At 37.0% G+C, this 24,219-nt stretch overlaps 1 protein-coding gene across 1 annotated transcript in view; it reads right to left on the bottom strand.

The window, feature by feature from the left end:
- LOC137619876 (decapping and exoribonuclease protein-like) overlaps positions 1–24,219 on the bottom strand; it is a 400,284-nt gene that overhangs the window by 335,275 nt on the left and 40,790 nt on the right. Inside the window, exons 3-4 of the mRNA XM_068350166.1 lie at positions 19,846–20,024; positions 8,517–8,644 (exon numbers count right to left, since the gene is read on the bottom strand). Of these exons, the coding sequence (XP_068206267.1) occupies positions 8,517–8,644; positions 19,846–20,024 (307 nt within the window). The remainder of the gene's footprint in view (positions 1–8,516; positions 8,645–19,845; positions 20,025–24,219) is intronic.

The following is a 24,219-nucleotide window of genomic DNA, read 5'->3' as shown; positions in this document are numbered from 1 at the left end:
AATCTTGAAAGAGAGGCATTGTCTGTGGTGTTTGGGGGAAAATTCAGAGAATTTCTTCTTGGTTCAAAATTCATAATTAGGAATGATCAACAACCCTTGCGTAAATTGTTCTCTCATACAGCAAGGGTACCTTTCACATGTTCTGCTAGGTTACAGCGTTGGTATTTAAGACTATCTCAGTTTAATTATTGTTTTGAATATTCAAAAGGCACAGATAATGTTAACAGTGATTGTTTAAGTAGACTGCCTCTACCTGAATATGGTCATGATTGTGAGCCATATGAACTAATCTTTACTGTGAATGCCCTGTCAGATATGAATATAACCTGTGTTGAAATTCAAAAGGAGACAGATAAGGATGAAAATTTATCTGAATTGAAACATTGTATAAAATACGGAGTTCCTATCAATGCTAAGCCTAACTTGTTGCCATATAAGAACGTTTTGAAGGATATGTCTATCATGAAAGGCTGCATTTTGTATCAGAATCGTGTTTTAATTCCTCATTCTGTACGGCAAATGGTATTAGAGAAATTTCATGTAGGCCATCCAGGAATATGTAGTGTGAAGGCTTTAGTGCGCTTTCTTATCTGGTACCCTAACATTGATCATGATGTTGAAAGGCTGGTTAAAATTTGTGAGTTGTGTCAGTCTGTTCAAGCAAGACCAAGTAAAAATCAACATGTAATATGGCCTACTCCACCAAGGCCTTGGTCTCGTGTTCATATAGACCATTTTTTCTATGAATCTCATACATGTCTTATTGTTGTAGATGCGCTTAGTAAGTATATAGAAGTGGAAATAGTGCATAGTACGAGTGCAAATGAAACAATTGATGCTTTGCGTTTGGTGTTTTCACGTAATGGGTTGTGTGACACACTCGTATCAGATAATGCTTCATGTTTCACCAAAAGTAAATTTAAACAGTTTCTGGAGAACAATGGCATTATTCATATAACTCCTCCTCCTTATTCACCATCAAGTAATGGTCAAGCAGAGAGGGGGGTAAGGGTTGTAAAAGAATGGCTTAATAAATACCAAAGTGGTGAATCATTCAAAACGCGCTTGGCTCAAGTTTTATTCAATTATCGTACTGTTCCACATTCTGTTACTAACATTCCCCCATCAGTGTCCCTGAATAATAGAAAGTTTGTATCGGTCAAAGATAGAATAAACCTTAAATATACTGCTAATAAACCATCTTGTGAATTCAAACAAATTACTAAATTTGAGGTAGGTGATAAAGTTCTGGCACTTAACTTGAGAGATGGTCCAAAATGGTTTCAAGGTGAAATTGTTCAGAAATTAGGTGTAAATGTGTATAATGTTCATGTTCAGGAATTAGATGTCATATGGAAACGACACTGTAATCAACTATTGCCAATTATAGGTTCAGAACCAAAGAACAGTATCAGTAATGAGTCCAGTTGTGTATCATCCTATAATGAATTACCTTCTCAGCAACAAGTAGTACAACCTTATGTTTCTGTTGAGTCCCCTTCCAATGTTTCACCGCAGAATAACATAAGTGTACCAGCTATTGGGGTTTCTGGTGATATTCCTGTAACAGATGTTATTCCTATCAGGCGCTCAACTAGAAATAGAAAACCTGTGATACGTTATGGTTATGATGAATACTAGAGATGTTATGGTGTGTTATTGTAAATGATTGCCAAGGTTATTTTTCTATTATAATATCGTCTTATTTTGTTTTCATTTAGAGAGGAGCAATTGTTATATATTACTTTAGTTTACCTTAACTTATGATCAATTCCATTTTCTGTTATTGTTGTGACGTTATCATTACGTCATGATTTTCTGTTATTGTAGTGACGTTTTTATTACGTCATGACTCCAGCCGTTGGGCAGTTGAATTTGAAATAAAGTCAGTGTCTGCCTCCGTGTACTAGAGAGTACATCTCTCTTCAAGAACTAGTCTTTTCATTTCCTTTTTCTGAATGCATCTTTACAGAGAATAATTAAAATATAAAATAAGCAGGAATTTTACATAAACAAACATATGAAAGTAGTTAAAAAGGTTGAAAGTCCCATTGAAAATCTAAATCCAGAAATTGTAGAAAAATCAAAACAGATACTTAGAGATCTGGAAGGTATTCAAAAGCCATCTACTCCCATTCTAAACAATAGTACAAACCTCTCTAAGGCCGTGTCCTTGCCTAATTTGATGGAGGTTCCACTTGAAACCAATTTTCCTGGTGAACCGTAGTGGGGAAGGTGCAAAAACCTGACAGCTTCCAACCTTTTAATTGAAAAAGAGAGTGACCTCCATCTCTCTCGCCTCCTACCATAAGAAACATTAAAGTAACGAAATAAATATGATGTCTTGTCTGCTGATGTTTCTGATCAACTGGAAGCTAAATTGAATAAACCATCCTCCTCAACAATTAGATCAAAAGGAAACAAAGAAAAAGACGAACAAAAAACTCAATATATCAAGATCCTCTCTAGAGATACCACCGGGAAATATTATTAGATCAAATATTGCCAATGGGAAGACTTCATTAAAGGTGTCTTCCAAAAAATAAACCATAGTTTTTTCCTCCATTCTGCAATGGAATAGCCTAGGTTTAAGGGCGAAATATGAAGAACTTAAGCTCCTCATACGTGAGCACTTCCCAATAACTGTATGTCTACAGGAGAGCAAGCACAATGCTAACACTCCTTGTCTTCGAGAGTATGTTACCTATACGACTCCATATGATCAACAAGCAGGGAGCCATAGGGGAAGTCTTATATACGTTCGTCGAGATGTTCCCCAAATATCTTTGTCTATCTGTACCCCTCTGCAGGCAGTAGTTGTATAGATTGATATAGGGAGAAAATACACAATCTGTTCTTTTTACTTGCCTCCAAATGATACCATCTCATATGATAATATAGTAGAGGTGATTAAACAACTCCCACAACCTTTTCTCATACTAGGAGATCTTAATAGTAGACATCCTTTATGGTGTGATGTTTTGGCAAACGCAAGGGGTAATATTATGTCATCAATTTTGGAGAATGAAGATGTCAGACTCCTGAATACTGGAGAGCCCAAACACTTTCTTGTTCAGACAGGTACCTTGTCCTGCCTTGACCTATCAGTTGCAAGCTCTAACTGTCTTTTCGATTTTAATTGGAGAACATTAGATGATTGGCATACTAGTGATCATGCACCAATCATTATAAACACCAACAATGGTCCACCTTTACAGAGATTGCCACGATTGGATCTTGATGAGGCGGACTGGGATAGATTTCAGGAGCTAAGTGATATTGAAGGAAATGCAGGACAGTTTGAAAGTGTTGATGATGCCATAGACTTACTTAATGGAACTCTTCACACAGTAGGATTCAACTCCATTCCTAAAACAACAGGGATATTCAAACGACGACCAGTCCCCTGGTGGTCATCAGAGCTAAGTGCCCTGCACAGTGCCACAAGAAAGTCTTTAACTCGATTGTGCGGGCGCCGTACCGAGGAGAATTTAGTGATATACAAGAAATGTAGGGGACAGTTGCGTCGTGCCATGAAAGAAGCTAGGTGCCAGTCTTGGGTGTCGTTTGTTTCCTCTATTAACAGTAGAACACCAACATCATCTGTGTGGAGGAAAGTGAAAAAGATAGCAGGCAAATTCATCCCAAACCCACCACCAATGTTAAGGGTGAAAGGTCAGTATATGACTGGAGCAACCGAAGTTAGCAATGCCCTAGCTGATCATTTTTCAAATGTATCATGAAAGTCTGAAGCAGCTCCTGGTCACCAGTTTATGAGCATTGAAGAAAAGAAAGTTTTAAATTTTCACAACAAAAAAGGAGTCATACAATTCTCCTTTTACTGAAAAAGAATTTGATTATACACTTGCTACGTGTAACGATACAACCCCTGGACCCGATGGAATTCCATATGCAATGATTAAACACGTACCTTTTAATACAAAGTTATTTATTTTAAGCATTGATAATAGAATATGGCATGATCATAGTTATCACAGTATTTGGGAACTAGCCATTATTTTAGCCTTTTTAAAACCCGGTAAGGACAAGTTTTTAGCAGTAGACTATAGGCCAATTGCATTGACATCTAGTTTATGTAAAATCATGGAGAAGATGGTCAATGTAAGACTGATGTGGTACCTTGAAAAGAAGAGTATTTTATCACACATTCTATGTGAATTCAGAAAAATGCACTCAATGACTGATGTGTTGATATGACTTGAGTCCTCTATTTGAGAAGCGTTTGCTTCTAAAAAGCACCATGTGACAGTCTTTTTTTACCTTGAAAAGGCATGACACCATATGAGTTTGGACTAAGAAGAGAGCTACCCCTATTTATTCAGTCATTTCTTTCACATAGAGTTTTTCAAGTGAGAGTGGGGAAACCCTAACAGAGATAAAATGCTAGGAAGGAGGAGTTCCTCAGGGTAATGTGGTGAGTGTAACCCTCTTTGCACTAGCAATCAATGGGATATCCTCAGTCATTCCCCGGGATGTTCTCTCAACATTATTTGTGGATGATCTCTCCATATCATTTGCTGGAGCTAGAATGGCAATGGTTGAGAGAAAAATACAACTCTCAATTGACAAAATTATCCAGCGAGCCGATATTAATGGATTTAAGTTCTCGACAAGCAAAACTACTATGGTCCATTTCTGTCGTATCCGGGGAGTACATCCAGACCTGGATATATACATTAAAGGTCAACGGATCCCATATGTAAGTGAAGCTAGATTTTTAGGTTTGATATTTGATTGTAGGCTTACATGGGTTTCTCACTTGAAAGCGTTAAAAACTAAATGTCTTGAGGCTCTGAATCTTTTAAAAGTATTGTCCCATGCATCATGGAGGGCAGAAGGCAATACTATTTTAAAATTATACAAGGCCTTAATTTTTTCCCAAATTAGTTATGGATGTGAAATATTTTTAACCGGCTTGTGGTGGCTGAGGAGTACCTCAACCACCCGAAGCCGGTTAAAAATATTAGATTCAATACATCATGCTGGTATTAGAATGTCCACAGGAGCGTTTAGAACCTCACCTATCCCAAGTGTCCTTGTTGATGCTGGAGAGTTGCCTCTAGACCTTTAGCGAATGTCTCGTAATATTCGGTATTGTTTTAGATTGCAAAGACTCCCTAATTCTTTAGCCTTTCAGTCTGCAAGCCTTGTAAGGCACTCAACATACTTTGAGTTGCACCCAAAATTTTCTCAACCTTATGGCTTTTGGTTGAAACACTTATTAAACAGTCTTGATATGACTAGAATTGAGGTGCTTCCGTTTAAGGTATCATCAACGCCTCCATGGGAATTACCTGAATTGTCTTTTTGTAAATACTTTATTGAAGTTAAGAAGATTATGACTGAATTAGAATCCAGGTCTCTTTTTATGGAACATGTTGCAGAACATAGGGGATCGACTTTTATATATACTGATGGCTCCAAATCTGATGCTGGCGTTGGATTTGGAGTACTTAGTAATGGTTTTAATTGTAGAGATGCACTTCCTCTAACAGCTTCCATATTTACTGCCGAACTGTAGGGCATACTAACCGGTATTGAGAAAATAGATGCAAGGAGTGCTCTTCAAGCTTTAGCAGTTTTTAATTCTAGTAACCCTCTAGTTTTAAAGATTTTAGAATGGCTTTTTATTATTGGTCAGAGAGGTATAATGGTTCTATTTGGTTGGGTTCCAGCACATGTAGGTGTGTCTGGGAATAAGAAGGAAGATTTACTGGCGAAGAATGCTGCATCCGAGTTGCTACCAAGAAGCTATCCCATTCCCATTAATGATTTCCTACCTAACATCAAGAAATTGTTTTATAATAAATGGCAACAGCACTGGGATAGTTTAGATGGCAATAAAATGAGAGAAGTAACAAACGTCATATCTCCTTGGAGGTATAACATGATGCCCTGAAAATGGGAGACTACTCTTTGTCGTCTCTGTATTGGTCACACTCGGTTGACACATGAATTTCTGCTGGAGGGCCAACATAAAACATATTGCGACTACTATTTAGTAACACAGTGAGGCATCCTTGCCAAGTTTCTTGGATATGATGTTTCCTTTTATGCGAGCAGCATTTTTCGATTTATTTTAGTATTAGGTCTTCTGAAAACTATTCAACTTCTGTAATGACATTCAGCTTTTATGGTTTTAATTGAATATTGTATTAATTTTCATATAAAATAAGTTATATCAGCGTCAATGACCCTAGATGTCAGGATCCCTTGAAAACTTTAAATCAATCAATCAATCAACTTTTAAGTTTGTGGGTGGTCAATACTAGAAATGTGATTTATTGCAATTTCACCATATACACGTGATACTCTCTAGCCATGATGCATCTGATTTTACTTGTAAACCCGTGGCACAAGTTGTGTAAAAAATTTTGCTTAGTGCTCTTTATCAGCACACAATCATGCCTGAGATGCGGCAAAAGAATGTGATTGTAGAGTTTTTTTATAATAAAAGATCTTATCTCATTCGGGAGGGATCCCATAATGTGATTGCTGGTACACTGGCAATTCCAAAAACTTTTGAGAAACTTGCCTTGACCATATCCTCCACCATAGAGAACAGACATGAGTCATGGTAGGAGAAGGGCGTGGAAAAAAAAAAAGAAAACTCATTCTTTAACCTGTGAATGGTCATAGAGCACTTCCTAGAAAAGAGGGAGCAGAGAGCTTGTATCCATGTTCTGGACAAATCCTCGTACAAAGGTTTGGGAGATATGGTTGCTTAGTATCCTCCTGACTATTCCCTTCTATGGGCATTTCAAGGGAGGCAGGCCCTCATCCCCCTTTACAGTGTAACTATCTCTGGTGACACCTGAGACTCATGTGAATTGGTAGCATGACTTTCTGTACGCTATTCAGTATATTAACTTGTCTTCATGATCCTTGTCCTTAAACTGGTGGTCAAGGTTTCGTTTTTAAACTGGTATTCGAGGCTCAAAACTTGGTAGTGCAAGTTTTGTAAGGAGTGACTATACCAAAGCAAGAAGGGTTGATACATCAAACGCTAATGGATGAATGACATAAGGCACCTGATCCACAGTACATTCTCCTTGTCTGAAACTCACTCGTTCAGTTTCATATAAATCACTGTCACTTCAAGAATACCTTGAGCTCGAATATCTCTCACCAGGCAGTTCTCTTTTATCTTTCATAAGCTCATCAGATTCACTGTAAGCAATTTCATCTATTTTGTATAAAAAATCAATTATTACCCCTTTAGATAATGTTTGGATAATGCCACGCATGGCTTATGATGTAGACAACTTGCATATATTGCCAAAGAAGACAAAGTTCAGGAGCAGTTCTTTTGGTTGAACCCCACCCAAAATCTTGATAACTAATAGCATTCTCATATACTGACTGTTGCTGAGCTGGGCAATGGAATTGCTATATAGACCAAAAAATTTTTATTTTCTAGATCTTGACATAGCGAGAAACCACATTATATTTGGGAGATTCCCGTATCCCACTCTCAGTTCATAGTCCACAGACAATTGTTGTTGCATAAGGATTAAGTAGTCTTCATTGAAAGTTTATGACTGGAAGAATATGTCTCTCAGCCTTCCTATTAACAACAGAGTAGATCTACTGTTCATTGGGAACTGTTTTTAATAGAATATACCAGACTTGAAGTAGCATATGCCTTGTAATGTAGGAAATTTCGTGGTTCACCCATCCCCTGCTTAGCTACATGGCCAGCAAGCTAATATTTCTTTGTGTTACCTGACTCAGCTATGCAATCTTTGCCATATCATACACAGACTGTTTATACCAAAAAAGATGCAATCCCACTGTTCTAATACAATACCTTCCACCTGATGTGAAAGTGTCTTATACAGTATAAATAAGGCAGTTTGTAAATACTTTGTTGGAACAAACTGCAATTATTATTTCAATATAATTTTTCCTAGATATAAAAAACAAACCTCTTGCCTTATACATAATTTCCCACGTCTAATAGTGCATATATTTTTGTAGCCAAAGGAATGGTAATGGTTCAGTCTAGTTAGTTGCCAGGAACTCCCCTCCCTGCACTCACCACACTCATGTTAACTATCTCCCATGACTGAAGCAGCTTTGTGTTTGAAGATACCTATATATACTGTATATGTGAAGGTTTATTTATCTAAGAGAAGTGTTATTTACATTTGTAAAATTTGCTGGTTTAATCACAAAGTTAAAATGAAACTATAGTCTAATGCTATGAAGAGATTTGTTTGTTTTCTGCAATATATAAAGTAATGTTGTAGCATTATTTACATACAATAACTTATAATCACCCAAAATGAAACCCCATATGTTATCTTTTGGATTACCATTACAGTACTTCCCCTCCTTTTCTACATTCGTAAATAAAGAATGCTGGACACGTCATAAATTTTTCCAGCATGGTTCTGCATATTTTACAGTTAAAGAAAAAGGTTTGAATATGCTTAATATGCTAGACAAAGATTTCTACTTTAAAGTCAAACTTAATGAAAATTATATCTTGCCTCTCTGAAGATTCTCTGGCACATTCTTGGTTGTTGAGGATCCAATTCAAGAAGTCCTGAAAGTTTTTTTTATTGCTTCCTGTATACATATTGTGTTTGTCCCGACCTCTATTTAGATCCAATGGCACCTAGAAAAAAATGAATAATCCAGTACAGTACTTGGCCTCTGTATGACTCAACAAAGCTCATGATAATTTGTCCCCTAAATGAGAGAATGCATTGATAAAGTCATTATGCTTCAACAGAGAATATTGCTTTCATGTTGAGACATTGTGACGGACAAGGGGGCTCTCGAACTTGAATAAATTGTTCTCCCAGTTCGAATCTAAATTTCTCATCTATTTCCGCTTCTCATTATTAATTTGACACAATTTTATAAGCTTTCTTGAGTCTTGCTGTCCAAACACTTTGAGTAATATTTTCCTTATCTTAATATATACTTTTTGTTCTTATGTTTATTTGTTTATTTTTATATTTAGTTTCTTAAATGGTGGGGATATTTCCACATTTGTTATTAGATATATGAGAGAAGTGATCACAGTTTGGAGGTATTTGCATTCAAAGCTGTATGTGTGAGTATTGGATGATCTAAGCCATCCCAAAGATGGTTTGGACCTTTTCTGCCTGAACCATTCTCAAGGGTTGGGTCATCGGAATATGGTTGGGATCCAATCCTTGAGGTAAGACTCTTGGCTTCTGGCCAGAAGCCCATCATTACAGGTATGGGGAGGATGATTCCATAGTTTCTTAGTCTCAGTCCTAACAGGCGGGTTTAGTTTACACCTGTGCCTCTATATTTGTTTTGGCGCCATCCCATGGGTAAGGTAAGGAGTGAACCATCTGGGAAGTATACTCTCGCTGTGCCGATAGTGGAGAATGCAAATTTCTCTCTAACGTATACTTTCTTAATATTATCAAGCAGGTAAAGCAACCAAACAACAACAACCCCAAATACTGTTGACAACTTCAGAACTAAAAAGGACCATTCTTTTGATGCTTGAAAATCAAGTAGTTTGGGCAAAACAGGAAAAGTGAAAATCCTGTACGCTACCCAAATTTCATTAGACACAGATTATAATGTGCTATATTAAGTATTGGAATGCTACGGCTTAATCAGAGAGATAAGAATGAGACTTGAAGATGACAAATAAGATTCTTGGATATCTTTTTTAACACTCATGATGAAGCATATAATGCAATATGTAATGTAATGTATATCCAAATTAATAATATGATCATCTAGGGTGCTCTGTGTTATGCAGTACCCAAGGATTTAGACGTATACAAACCTGTAAGATGGATTAATAGAGATGTAAAGGTGGTTGTGCATTCCAAGAGAACGCCAAAACCACCAATATAGCTTGTTGCTCAATCAGTAGGGGTATAGGAAATTATTTTAGGATCTGTAAATTTCTTCAGAAGAAAGTAGGAATGATTGCACCTGGAGATATAATATATCTTAGTATGGAAAGAATAGTTACCTCATACATGTCAAGGCATATACACAATCCATTATACTATACATTATATTATAAAGGAGTAGTTTTTAATAGAAACATGTATGAACATACAGAAGAGGAGATACTGGCCGTGTGTCCATTACCACTTTGGAAAGTGCATAAAGTATCTAGAACATTAATGATTATTCTAACTTTTTAGGATGGTGATGTGTCTTTCCACACTGACATTGATGGCTGATCATTTTTCAAATGTATCATGCAAGTGTGAAGCAGCTCCTGGACACCAGTATAGGAGCATTGAAGTAAAGATAGTTTTAAATTCTGAAATAAGAATTGAAGAGTCATACAATTCTCTTTTTACTGAAAGAGAATTTGATTCTGCACTTGCTAGGTGTAGCGATCCAGCCCCTGGACCCGATGGAATTTCATATGCAATGATTAAAAACGTACCTTTTAATACAAAGCTATTTATTTTAAGTATTATTAATAGAATATGGCATGATCATAGTTATCCAGGTGTTTGGGAACGCCATTATTTTAGCCTTTTTAAAATCCAGTAAAGACAAGTTTTTAGAAACAAATTATAGGCCAATTGCAGTGACATCTTGTTTATGTAAAATCATGGAGAAGATGGTCAATTTAGACTGATATGGTGCCTTGAAAAGAATGGTATTTTATCACCGATTCAATATGGATCCAGAAAAAAGGCACTCAACGACTGATGTGTTGATACGACTTGAGTCCTCTATTTGAGAAGCCTTTGCTTCCAAACAGCACCATGTAACAGTCTTTTTTTACCTTGAAAAGGCATATGATACTACATGGAGATATGGTATACTTAAAAGAATTCATGAGTTTGAATTAAGAAGAGAGCTACCGGTATTTATTCAGTCATTTCTTTCACATAGAGTTTTTCAAGTGAGAGTTGGGGAAACTATCAGAGAGTAAATGCCAGGAAGGAGTTGCTCAGGGTAGTGTGTTGCACGTAACCCTGTTTGCTAATCAATGGGATATCCTCAGTCACTCCCTGCGATGTTCTCTCAATATTATTTGTGGATGATCTCTCCATATCATTTGCTGGAGTTAGAATGGCAATGGTTGAGAAAAAATACAACTCTCAATTGACAAAATTATCCAGTGGGCCGATATGAATGGATTTAAGTTCTCGACAAGTAAAACTACTATTGTCTATTTCTGTCGTATCCGGGGAGTACATCCAGACCCTGATATATACATTAAAGGTCAACGGATCCCATGTGTAAGTGAAGCTAGATTTTTAGGTTTGATATTTGATTGTAGGGTTACATGGGTTTCTCACTTAAAAGTGTTAAAAGCTAAATGTCTTGAGGCTCTGAATATTTTAAAAGTATTGTCCCATACATCATGGAGGCCAGATTGCAATACTATTTTGAAATTATACAGGGCCTTGATTTTTTCCCAAATTAGTTATGGATGCGAAAATACTAGTCAGCTACCCCAAGCCAGTTAAAAATATTATAATCAACACATCATGCTGGTATTAGATTGTCCACAGGAGCGTTTAGAACCTCACCTATCCCAAGTCTCCTTGTTGATGCTGGAGAGTTGCATCTAGGCCTTTACCAAATGTTTTCTATTATTCGGTATTGGTTTAGATTGCAAAGACTCCCTAATTCTTTATCCTTTCAGACTGCAAGCCTTGTAAGGCCCTCAACATACTTTGAGCTGCACTGGAAATCTCCTCAACCTTATGGCTTTTGGGTGAAACAATTATTAAACAGTCTTGATATAATTAGAATAAGGTGCTTCCATTTAAGGTATCATCAATGCCCCCATGGAAATTACCAGAGATATCTTTTTGTAAATACTTTATTGGAGTTAAGAAGAATATGACTGACTTAGAATCCAGGTCTCTTTTTATGGAACATGTTGCAAAACATAGGGGATCGATTTTTATATATACTGATGGCTCCAAATCTGATGCTGGCGTTGGATTTGGAGTACATAGTAATGGTTTTAATTGTAGAGGTGCACTTCCTCTAACAGCTTCCATATATACTGCCGAACTGTATGGCGTACTAACCGCTATCGAGAAAATAGCGTTGGGAAAGGAGGGTAATTTTACAATTTTTAGTGAAGCAAGGAATGTTCTTCAAGATTTAGAAGTTTTTAATTCTAGTAACCCTCTAGTTTTAAAGATTTTAGAATGGCTTTATTATTGGACGGAGAGGTATAATGGTTCGATTTTGTTGGGTTCCAGCACATGTAGGTGTGTCTGGGAATGAAAAGGCAGATTTACTGGCGAAGGATGCAGCATCAAAGTTGCTACCAAGAAGGTATCCCATTCCCTTTAATGATTTCCTTCTTAACATCAAGAAATTGTTTTGTAATAAATGGAAATCGCACTGGGATAGTCTAGATGGCAATGGAATGAGAGATGAGAATAGACACATGTCATACACAGTTTCTCTCCTTGGAGGTATAACATGATGCCCCGAAAATGGGAGACGACTCTTTGTCGTCTTCGTATTGGTCACACACAGTTGACACACGAGTTTCTGCTGAAGGCCCAACACCAACAGTATTGCGACGACTGTTTAGTACCTTTAATATCACTATTAATCATAATAACTTATTATAATAACCTAAGAAATAGATATCTGTTTGAGGCTTGAGGTGAGGATGGCAGGTTCATCCTTGTTAAGATTCTTTGACATGATGTGTCCTACTATGCGAGCAGTATTTTAAAATTTATTTTAGAATCAGGTCTTCTGAAAACTAATTAACTTCTATAATGACATTCAACTTTTATGGTTTTAATTGAATATTGTATTATTTTCTTATATAGAATAAATGATATCGGCGTCAATGACCTTGGATGTCAGGATACCTGGGAACTTTAAATCAATCAATCAATCAATTAACATTGACATTGAAAATGCAAGGATTAAAGCTCAATCTTTTAAACAGAAGCCACTGCAACGTTTTAACAGTTTTAGATTTGGGCATTCTTCTAAAGTTTGCAAAAATTAAAAAATGTATAACATTTGCTCCGAACATTACCATGAAGAGTATACACTTGAGGCCAGGTGTTTAAACTGAAATTTGAATGATAAATCTACTGACAGGAGTTGCCAGCAATATAAGTTAGAAGAAGCTGACCTCAATAAATTCAGTATTGAACATATAAGTGTGGGACACGCCAAGAAACTATTGAATAAATCAACAAGCTATGCAATGGCATTGAAATCAGGAGGACAAATGCCGCAGGAGACATCCAACACACCTGTTACTGCCAATAGTTCTCCAAGTAACATGCTGCATGATGGGGCAAAAATATCACCTCCTAATGATTTGTCCACCTTTTTTAAAACCTTTTTCCCCCATTACAAAGTATAGTGCTAACCTCTCTCAGGCTGTATTATTGCCGGATTTGATGGAGGTTTCGCTTAAAACAGAGTTATCAGGTGCACCTGTTGTGAGAAAAATTCTGAAACCTGATAACTCACCACCCTTTAATCGGAAAAGAGAGAGACCTTTATCTCTCTCACCTCCTTGCATTTAGAGCATTAAAGTTATGACATCAAAAAGATATGATGTTTTGAATTGTCAGGGTTAAAGGAGTAATTATGAATAACTTAAACTCCTCATTCATGAACATTCCTGTATAACTGTATGTCTTACAGGAGAACAAGCCTGATAATAATACTTCTTGTGTTTGAGAGTATGTTACCTGTGTGACACCATATAATCAACAAGCAGGAAGCCATGGCGGAAGTCTTATATATGTCCGTTGAGATGTTCCCCAAATATCTTTGCGTATTTGTACTCCTTTGCAGGCAGTGGTTGTACAAATAGATATAAGTAGAAAATACACAATTTGCTATGTTTACTTGCCCCCAAAATGATAACATTTAGTATGATAATTTAGTAGAGGTGATTAAACCACTTCCTCAACCTTTTCTCTTACTAGCAGATTTAAATGGTAGACATGCTTTATGTGGCGATATTTTAGCAAATGCATGGGGTAATATTATATCATAAGTTGTGGAGAAGGAAGATGTAGAACACCTTAATACAGGAGAGCCCACACATTTTCATGTCCAGACAGATACCTGATCATGCATTGACCTTTCAATTGCAAGCTCTAACTGTCCTCCTGATTCCGATTGGAGAACATTAGATGATTGGCATCCTATTGATCATGCACCAATTGTTATAAACGCCAACAATAATCCACCTTTACAAGGCACACTGGGATAGATTTCCGGTGCTAAGGGAAATTCAAGGGAATGTAGTACAGTTTGAAATTGCTGATGATGCCTTAGACTTAATGAATGGAGCTCTCCATACAGCAGGAGTCAATTTGATTCCCATAACCACAGCGTTATTCAAACAGTGACCTGTCCCCTGGTGGTCTTCAGAACTAACTGCCTTACACAGAACCACAAGAAAATCTTTGACTCGATTGTTTTACAAAGGAGGTTTTGATAATATACAAAAAATGTAGAGCATGGTTCCATCATGCTATGAAAGAAGCTAGGCACCAATCTTGGATATCTTTTGTTTCCTCAGTCAACTGTAGAACACTTCCATTTTCTGAATGGAGGAAAGTAAATGGCATAGCAGGCAAATTTACCCTAACCCACTGCCATTGTTGAAAGCAAATGGTCAGTATGTGACTGGGTCAGCTGAAGTGACGATGCCTTGGCCGATCATTTCTCCAATGTAACATGTAAGTGTGAAACAGCTCCTGGTCACCAGTATAGAAGCATTGAAAAGCGGAAAAAGATAAATTTTGCAACAAAAAAGGAGGAATCTTAAAATGCCCCTTTTACTGAAAGGTACTTTGATTAGGCTCTTGCTACTTGCAATGATACAGCCCCTGGACCTAATGGAATTCCATATGCAATGATTAAATATGTACCTGTTAATACCAAGTTATTTATTTGAAGCATTATTAACAAAATATGGCATGATCATATTTATCAAAGTGTTTGGGAACTAGCTATTATTTCAGGTTTTTGAAACTGGGTAAGGATAGGTTTTTAGCATCAAGCTATCAACCAATGGCATTGACATCTTGTTTATGTAAGATCATGGAGAAGATGGTCAATGCAAGACTGATGTGGTACCTGGAGAAGAAATGTATTTTATCACCTATGCAGTGTGGATTTAGAAATAGGCATTCAATTGTTTGTTTCACAAAGATTTTTTTTTTCAGGTTAGAGTGGGTGAAGCTGTCAGAGAGGAATGTCAGAAAGGAGAAGTTCCCCAGGGTAGTGTGCTAAGTGTATCCTTATTTGCATTACCACTAATGGGATAATCTCTGTCATCCCCCAAGATATTTTCTCTAGATCTCTCCATATCATTTGCTGGAGCTAGAATGGCAATGTTTGAGAGAAAACTACAAATTCAATTTACAAGATTATTCATTGGGCTGATATGAATGGATTTAAGTTTTTAACAAGCAAAATTGTTGTCCATTTCTGTCGTATTGGGGGAGTACATCCTGACCCTGACATGTACATCAAAGGTTAATGGATCCCATATGCAAGTGAAGCTAGATTTGTAAAATGTCATATGGCTCTGAATCTTTTAAAAGTTTTGTCCCATACATCATGGGGGCAGACTGCAAAACTATTTTGAAGTGGAACAAGGCCTTAATTTTTTTTCAAAAATTGGTTATGGGTATGAAATATACTCCTCAGCCACCCCAAGCCGATTACAAATTTTAGATTCTATACACTATATTGGTGTCAGATTGGCCACAGGAACCTTTCAAACTTCATCTATCCCAAGCCTTGTTGATGCTGGAGAATTACCTTTGGACCTTTACCGGAAGTCTTCTGTTGTTCGGTATTGATTAAGTTGCAAAGACTTCCTAATTCTTTAGCCTATCAGACTGTAAACGTTGTAAGGCATTGTAGATATTTTAAAATGGACCCAAAATCTTCTCAACCTTATGGTTTTTGGGTAAAACAATTAGTAAAAAGTCTTGATATAGCTAGAAGTAAGGTGCTCCCATTTAAGATATCGTCAACTCCTCTCCATGGAAATTACCAGAGATATCTTTTTGTAAATATTTTATTGGTATAAAAAGAATATGATTGACTTAGAAGCCAGGTCTCTTTTTGTGGAACTTATTGAAGATTATAGGGAATCATCTTTTATATATACTGATGGCTCCAAATCTGATGCTGGCATTCGATTTGTTTTAGACAGTAATGCCTTTAATTGTTGAGGTGTACTTCATCTAGTAACTTTTATATTTACTGACGAACTATATGGCATACTAACCCCTATTGAAAAAAATATTAGAAGCTTTTAAGTCCAGTAACCCTTTAGTTTTACAGGTTTTAGAGTGGCTCTTCATTAGTGGGCTGAGAGGTATAACAGTTCAATTTTGTTCGGTCCGGCACACGTAGGTGTGTCTGGGAATGAGAAGGCAGATTAATCGCAAAGGGTGCTGCAGCCGAGTTACTACCAAAAAGGTATCTCATCTTCTGTGATGATTTTTTACATAGCATTAAGAATTTTTATAATAATTGGTAAGAGCATTGTGATATTGTAGATGGAAATAAGATGAGAGAAATAATGAATATTATATCTTCTTGGAGGTATAACATAATGCCCCAAAAGTGGAAAATTACTCTGTGCTGTCTCCACATTGGTCACACTCGGTTGACATACAAGTTGCTGATGACTGGGCAACACCAGCTATATTGCGATGACTGTTTGGTACCCCTGACAGTGAGGCACTTGTTGACCAAATGCCCCACTTTTAGCACCTTAAGAAATAGATATCTGTCTGAGGCTTGAGGTGAGGATGGCAGGTTCATTCTTGCCAAGATTCTTGGACATGATGTGTCGTACCATGCTAGCAGTATTTTTAGATTTATTTCAGAAGCAGGTTTTCTGAAAGCCATTTAACTTTTACAAGGACATCTTTGCTTTTATTTTTTAATTGAATTTCCTTTCATTCTTTATAACAAATGATTTCAGCGTCCTTGACCTTAGGTGTCAGGATGCCAGAAACCTCAAAATCAGTCAATCATAATGGTTTACTTTTTAAAGGTCCCTACACCACAAAACAAAAATTACCTACCATCGAGATCTACTTCAGATAATCTGATCCAATGAAATAACACAATTTATTTTCAGTATTAGCATCATCATCTACTAGTTAAATAAGATATAGCCCTAGTTGGAAAAGCAGGATGCCATACCTCCAAGGGCTTCAACAGGGAAAATAGCCCAGTAAGGAATAGAAACAGTTTTATAAGAAGGATCGAGTAATAATATATTTTTTAAGATCAGTAACAACATTAAAACAGAGTTGTCATATATAATCTATGAAGAGACTTGTGTCAACTTGTTAAATATTAAATCATTCAGTGCAAATTTGAACTCTTTCAGTTTCAGCAATTCACCAGGCTAATCATATGATCATTCCACAATCTGGTCATAGCTGGAATAAAACCTAGAATACTGTATAGTGCTGAGCTTTATAATGGAAAAAGCATGATTGTCAGAATTAACTGCATACCTAGTACTACATAACGGAAGGCACAGTTTGGGAAGATCCGAATGTAAAGGATGGTCAGAATTATGAAAAATCTTATGCGACATGCTTAAAGAACTAACAGAATGATGGTGCCAGATATTAATATCAAGATCAGGAATAAGAAATTTAATAGACCACAAGTTTTTTTTCATAGATTAGTGTGAGAGTTGGGAGCTGAAGACCAGATAGTAGAACAATACTTGAAACAAGGTAGAATGAAAGAATTAAAACAATTATTCAGGATAGATTGATCACCAAAAATCTTAGAAGACTTTCTCAATAACCCAATTTTTTTTTTTTTTGTGCAATTGAAGAAACACAATGAATGTGTTTTCCAAAAGGAAATTACCAATCAAGACTCACACCTAAAATTTTAAAGGAGTTGTATATTATAGTTAAAGAAACAGTATCAATGCTGAGATCTGTACATTGAGGACCCACTATCCTCATACTTTGAGACTTGTTTGAAGTTGAACTACCTGTTGAGATACTAACACTAGAGAGTTATTGGGTCCCGTGGCTTGCCAGATAATACAATAAATTAGATCTCTCACTGGTTATGGCTCCTTTTCCTTTGCCTACACACACCAAAATTTTTTGGCTTGTTCTATACACATTCTCCTTCCGCATACATCTTACAACATTAAATCAATTGAAAAATTTGTTTTCCCTACGGATTAACTACTACAAGAAGGACACTATAAAATCAACCCTTGTTCTCAAGTCTTGTGTAGTGCCATAGCCTCTGAACCATGGTATTCAACTGCCTTAGGTTAAAATTCTCTTGATTCAAGGTATATTCAAGGCACACTATCCTATCTGTTTCTTCATTTCCTTTCCTTAGGGCTATCATCGCTGTTGGAGCCCTCAGGCTTATAGCATTCTGCTTTTCTAACTAGGGTTGTAGCTTAACTAATAATAATAATAATAATAATAATAATAATAATAATAATAATAATAATAATAATAATAATAATAATAATAATAATAAAAATTAAAGAACTCCTTGACCAATTCTACTCCAAAGGTATAAATATTGAAATATGTTGGATTTCTGCCCAGTTATCAATAGATTTACCAAAAAACTAGCTATTAAACTACCCTTGAGAAATTATATAATCCTCGTAAAACATTTCATTGCAGCAAAATGGATAGTTCAGTCGAATTATGAATCTGGCTATAATATATTAAAACAAATAAAGCTAGTTCTTTCACTACAGAAATCTTCAGTATTAAAAGAAAGGACTGAAGTCATTTTAGCTAGGGTGCTTATGGATCACACGAAATTACGAAATTGATGCATGTATTTTTAATGTGCATACGTCGTGAAGCAGTTTCCGTGCTTGTTATAATACTGGTGGAATGAGTGAATGCCAGGTTTTGAGCAAGTGCCAGACTTGATGGAACTGCTGAAGGGCCAGGAAAGTGGCCCTCATCTCCAAGAGATTGATGTGTTAGTACTTTTCGAACTCTGACCAAAGGCCTGAGGTCGTGTGGTGTAGCATTTGGGGCCCCCACCCTACTTTGAATCATCTATGAAGAGCAACAAATCTGGGATAATGACGAGAAGGTCAATACCCTTTAGAAGATCCTCGTCTGCCATCCACCACTTGAGGTCCGTCCGTTCCTCTGATCCCATGGGAATCAAGATGTCCGGAAAATCTAGGTCCTGATTCCAGTTGGACTTCAGCCGCCACTGGAGAGATCGAATCCTGAGGTGGCCGTTGGGAACTAGATGGGCAAGAGATGATAGGTATCCGAGGAGACATAGCCACCGCTGCGCTGGGAGTTCTTCTCGTCTGGGAAAAGGTCTCGCGACCTTCCTCAGCCTCATTACCCTGTCATCTGATGGAAAGGCTCATTTGTGATATGCCCTCAGTGTGATTCAAACCAAAGTCAAAGTCAAGAGATTAGCAACCTTGATGTTTAGTAAGAGACACCGAGTGAGCACTGAAATAACCATAACTCCCAAAACATTCCTGTCTTATCTGCTTAACATATCGAAGATAGCATAATCTAACTCTTGCCACAAATCTTCTTATGCATAGCATTTTGCAAATACAAACTGTCACTGCTGCCAAACAAATTAATAATGGCTAGCTACTACTAGTGAACAATAATAGAGCGGGTTGTAATACTCGTAGATTTTCTTTGGTTTTTATGTGGATTTTATTGCGCTCAGGAGAAATAGTTTAGTGTGACGTTTCTTGTTTTCTAGTAAAATCTCTATAAAACTATCTCAAACTAAAAGAGCCCAACTGATATTGTATTAAAACTTTTAATTAATAGGTTAACTTCAAAAAGTACAGTAACTTAATCTTACTTGCAACTTTCCTTCCTCTTGTAAATACTGGGTGTCGACAAAGCGCAGCAAAGACTTGTCATGGCCAAATTCCCTCTCAGAGTCCACGGAATAACATCCCAGGACATTTGGTTTGTGTAAAACATCGGCATCACCCGAGAATGTCTCACGACGTTCTATCTGGAAAACATCTTTTGGATCTGGAAGGGAAGATGTCAATCAGTCAATCAATTCCTACGGCACAGAGTTTTCATCTGGCCATTTAAGAATTCTCGCTACACATGTTTTCATCTGCTACTTTCTCAGCCTTGTTTTTGACCAAGACTTCATAGATCTGGCCCTTTGAATTCCACTTCATGCACCTTTTTTCTTTTCTTGTGTGAAAGTCTCAATTACTTTCAAACGAATTGTCTTACACATTGGTTATTGGGTTTAAATATACTAAATTCTCTTGATTCTTTTATACTTTTGTTGGTTACTCTTTCCCTCCACGTTATTCTCAACATCATTCAAGATTTCACTTTCAAATTCTGCTTGCTATCTGTTACAGCTGACACTATACCATGACTTACGTTCATATCCGTTGTAAACTTGTGATTTGAACATTCTAGAAGACTCTCATACATTTCTATCATCTCGAATCGTTTCTTAATCAAATAATATAATTTGAACTTATATACCTGATGGACTGTAGATATATCTTGTACAAGATCCCATTTCACTGTAATAACTATGAAAACAGCATGATTTTAATCTGATGAATGTTTCAGTTAAACATGGCACAAGAGAAAAATGTCCAAAATATGTATTTCAGTATAGTTTTAGGCAATAACTACTCAAATATACCAAAATGATCAAGTATAGCCTTTAATTGCTCATGTCACCAGTAGCTACATTTTTCAGGTCTGCCATCACCCACTTCCATGTTCTATGCAAGGTCAATTGATTTTTATATTGTACAAAAAGAACTTAATCAATCATTTCTTCTAAAAAATTCTACTCCATTTTTTATGTAATTCACATGCACATCTTGATTTCAATCACTAGCATAAAGGCTTTCCCTGTCTTACCAACTTGAACTGACAATTATCTTTTTCACTCGGGCACAGAAAGATCTAAAATCGGTATCAGTCATACCATAGGTAATTGGGAAGAGTACATGCAATCGCAAATCCCAATTTTACCCTGAGTTATACATTCTAATTTTCAAATTGATGTTGCCTTGTCCAATTTCTGTCAAATACTCTTGCTCTTTTGTCAAAAACCTTTTGTGGTTTGGTGAGTGCTGAATTAAGAATCAGATCATAATCTCTACGGTATCTGTAAAGTACTGTTTCCTTGGTATTGGGTTATATGTGAACCAAACTAAATCTCAAGTTCCATGCTCTACGTGGATGATATAATCAAGTCCATGACAAGTAAGTAGGAAATGTTGTCTCCTTGTTTATTGCAAGAACACATTGACATATTGTAAAGACTATTGCAAAAGACATCTTTGATATGTATATATATATATATATATATATATATATATATATATATATATATATATATATATATATATACATATATATATATATATATATATATATATATATATATATATATATATATATATATATATATATACATATATGTATATATATATATATATATATATATATATATATATATATATATATATATATATATATATTCGTGGCCAGTCAATGACATGCAAAGTCCAAATAATTATCCACTTGTATTTTGGCTATAGTGGGGAAAACCTTCCTTTACGAATTGATGAATTATCATCATAATACAGAAAAGTGTTGTGAGTTTGGTTTCAAGACAATGGTGCTTTTTTTAAGGAAAACTTTCTTTTTTTTTTTTAAATCGAGAAATGTCTGTCTTATTAACAATCAAAATTTTTGTGCAAAAATTGATAACCTTTGTTGTTGAAATGCCTACATTATCAGTTAGCGAATACCAACCAATATCACACTCATGGATTTCTTGACTTGTATTGACTTGAAATGAAACAGGAGAGGAACTGTGAAAATGCTGATAGTGATTATTCACAAACCTATCAATATTATCGTTTTGTAAACTGAAGAACATATTTACTATAATCGGTGTTTACTTACCAAATTCGATTCCATCCGATGGTCCGACTCCTCCAAGGAAAGGGTTTCCTGAATCAAAGCCTCTGCCACTTCCCCGAGATGTATTTCCCAGGCCTCGACCCTGTAGAGAATGAGTTTCCTGAGAAGAATATGGGTGCAACATTTGAATATATATATGTATATATATATATATATATATATATATATATATATATATATATATATATATATATGTGTGTGTGTGTACGATGCCTAAGTGCTTTGTCATCTTTGTGCATGTGTGTTTCCATACTCGGTGCGAATCAGCAAAACTGTTGATTGATCGCAGATTATCGTCCGCAAATGAACCTATTTGCCAAGGTCAAGAGAAAAGGCGTTGGGCTGACAAACCTCTCCTAAAGATTTTCCGAAATTTTAAAAGGCAGAATTCTTTAGAAGATATATATATATATATATATATATATATATATATATATATATATATATGTATTTATATAAATATATATATATATATATATATATATATATATATATATATACATATATATATATATATATATATATATATATATATATATATATATATATATATATATATATTACATACATACACCATATATACATTTCTTAATGGGGATACTTTAATGTGGTCGAAAGGGTTAGCTTATTATTCCGTCTCAGCCGAGCTCTCGTGCCGACATTTCCTCTTTCTCTCTCTCTCTCTCTCTCTCTCTCTCTCTCTCTCTCTCTCTCTCTCTCTCTCTCGCTAATCTGCGCAGATGAAAATGTCAGTGCACTGACCGTAGAGTTTCATCACCATGTCCGTCTTCTACCTTGGAGACTGGGCATGGCACCTGTATCCTGACTGACAACGCCACTGCAGGGACCGCTACAATGAACCCTCCTGCAACTGTGACAGCTGCACTGCCTATTCACAAAGAAGAGTGAAACTTTTCAGCTCAGTAGGCCTCAGAACGACTGACATTTCTGATAAATCACTGCCAACTCATAACATGAGATGTAGCTGCCACGAGTGCAAAATCGCCCCTGACAGGGTCCTGAAGCACTTCTGGACCATGAAAGCCTCCAGGGAACCGGACACACCCCCGTCCGAGCGAATGAAGAGCCCTGAACGCCCTTATCCAGTGCCTCCCACAGCCCAGCCATCACCTGTCACAACTCCAAGGCATAAAAATACACTTCAATCCTTGCCTGCACGTACAACTCCACTGCAGCTATCCTTCAAACCTCGGTGCCTGAGACTTCCATAACCATGGAAGCGGATCTTGTTGAGACCTAGGCAGTTCCTCAGGGAAACCATTCCCTGGACTGTAACAGCAATGTCTGGATTACTCAACTACTGAAAGAAGCCTCTGCCATTGCTGCCAGCATTCCAGCTCCAAATGAAATCAAGAAACCATTGCCAATCCCATACGCCGCCGTTGCTGCCATAGCTGGTATGCTTGGTACGCAACTCACAGCCAGACCAAACCAGAAAGGAGATTTTATCATCTCCCCTAGGACCAGCAAACTGCCAGATTTCTCCAAGATGAACCAGCATTGACACTGCTTGACCCCGCCCTGATCCTGAGGAAAGCCATCATATTGAGATACCCCATCACCATGCCAATCTCCATCGACACATCTTGCAGCAACACAGACAAGGCAATGCACTGCAAAAACAAGAACAATGTCCCTGTCAGTAAGCTGATAGCCACTGCCTTCCTCACTGGATCTAGGAGTTCTGGGGACCTTTCCCATCTAGGAATATTCACCTAAACCTCTCAGATCGTACCGCTGTCAGCGATACGGCCATCACAAGGAGGAGTGCAAAGGACCCATTATCTGCGGAGTCCGCAGCCAGCGCCACAACACAGAAGTGTGTATCCAGGCCCACAAATATGGCAAGGAAACCAAGCCCAAGTGCCCAAACTGCTCCAGGACTCATCATGCCTGGAACAGGCGCTGCCCAGAGCGACTCAAGAGGATAGCTGCTATGAAGAGCACTTCCTCACCCAAATCAACAAAAGCACCTGCAAAACAGCCCCCCCCCCCCCCCCCCCCCCCCAGGACATGCAACCTCCTCGCCAGACAAGACAACGCCAGCCGACCACTGTCACTGTTCCAGAGCCATCTACCAAGCCCCCAGCAGCACCTCTCCCACAAACTACACCTTCCAACCCAACCCAAATCCTTGCTCAACAAGTTGAGTCACTGCCTTTGAAACACCTCATTTCTTTAACCTTTTAAATCCTTACCAGAGTCCTTTCCCTCGCCAAGATCCCCAACT

The sequence above is a fragment of the Palaemon carinicauda genome, chromosome 26, assembly GCF_036898095.1.
Source record: "Palaemon carinicauda isolate YSFRI2023 chromosome 26, ASM3689809v2, whole genome shotgun sequence".
Lineage (NCBI taxonomy): Eukaryota > Metazoa > Arthropoda > Malacostraca > Decapoda > Palaemonidae > Palaemon > Palaemon carinicauda.
Note: the sequence above shows the minus strand (reverse complement) of the source record. Positions and strands in the feature narration are given on the sequence as shown.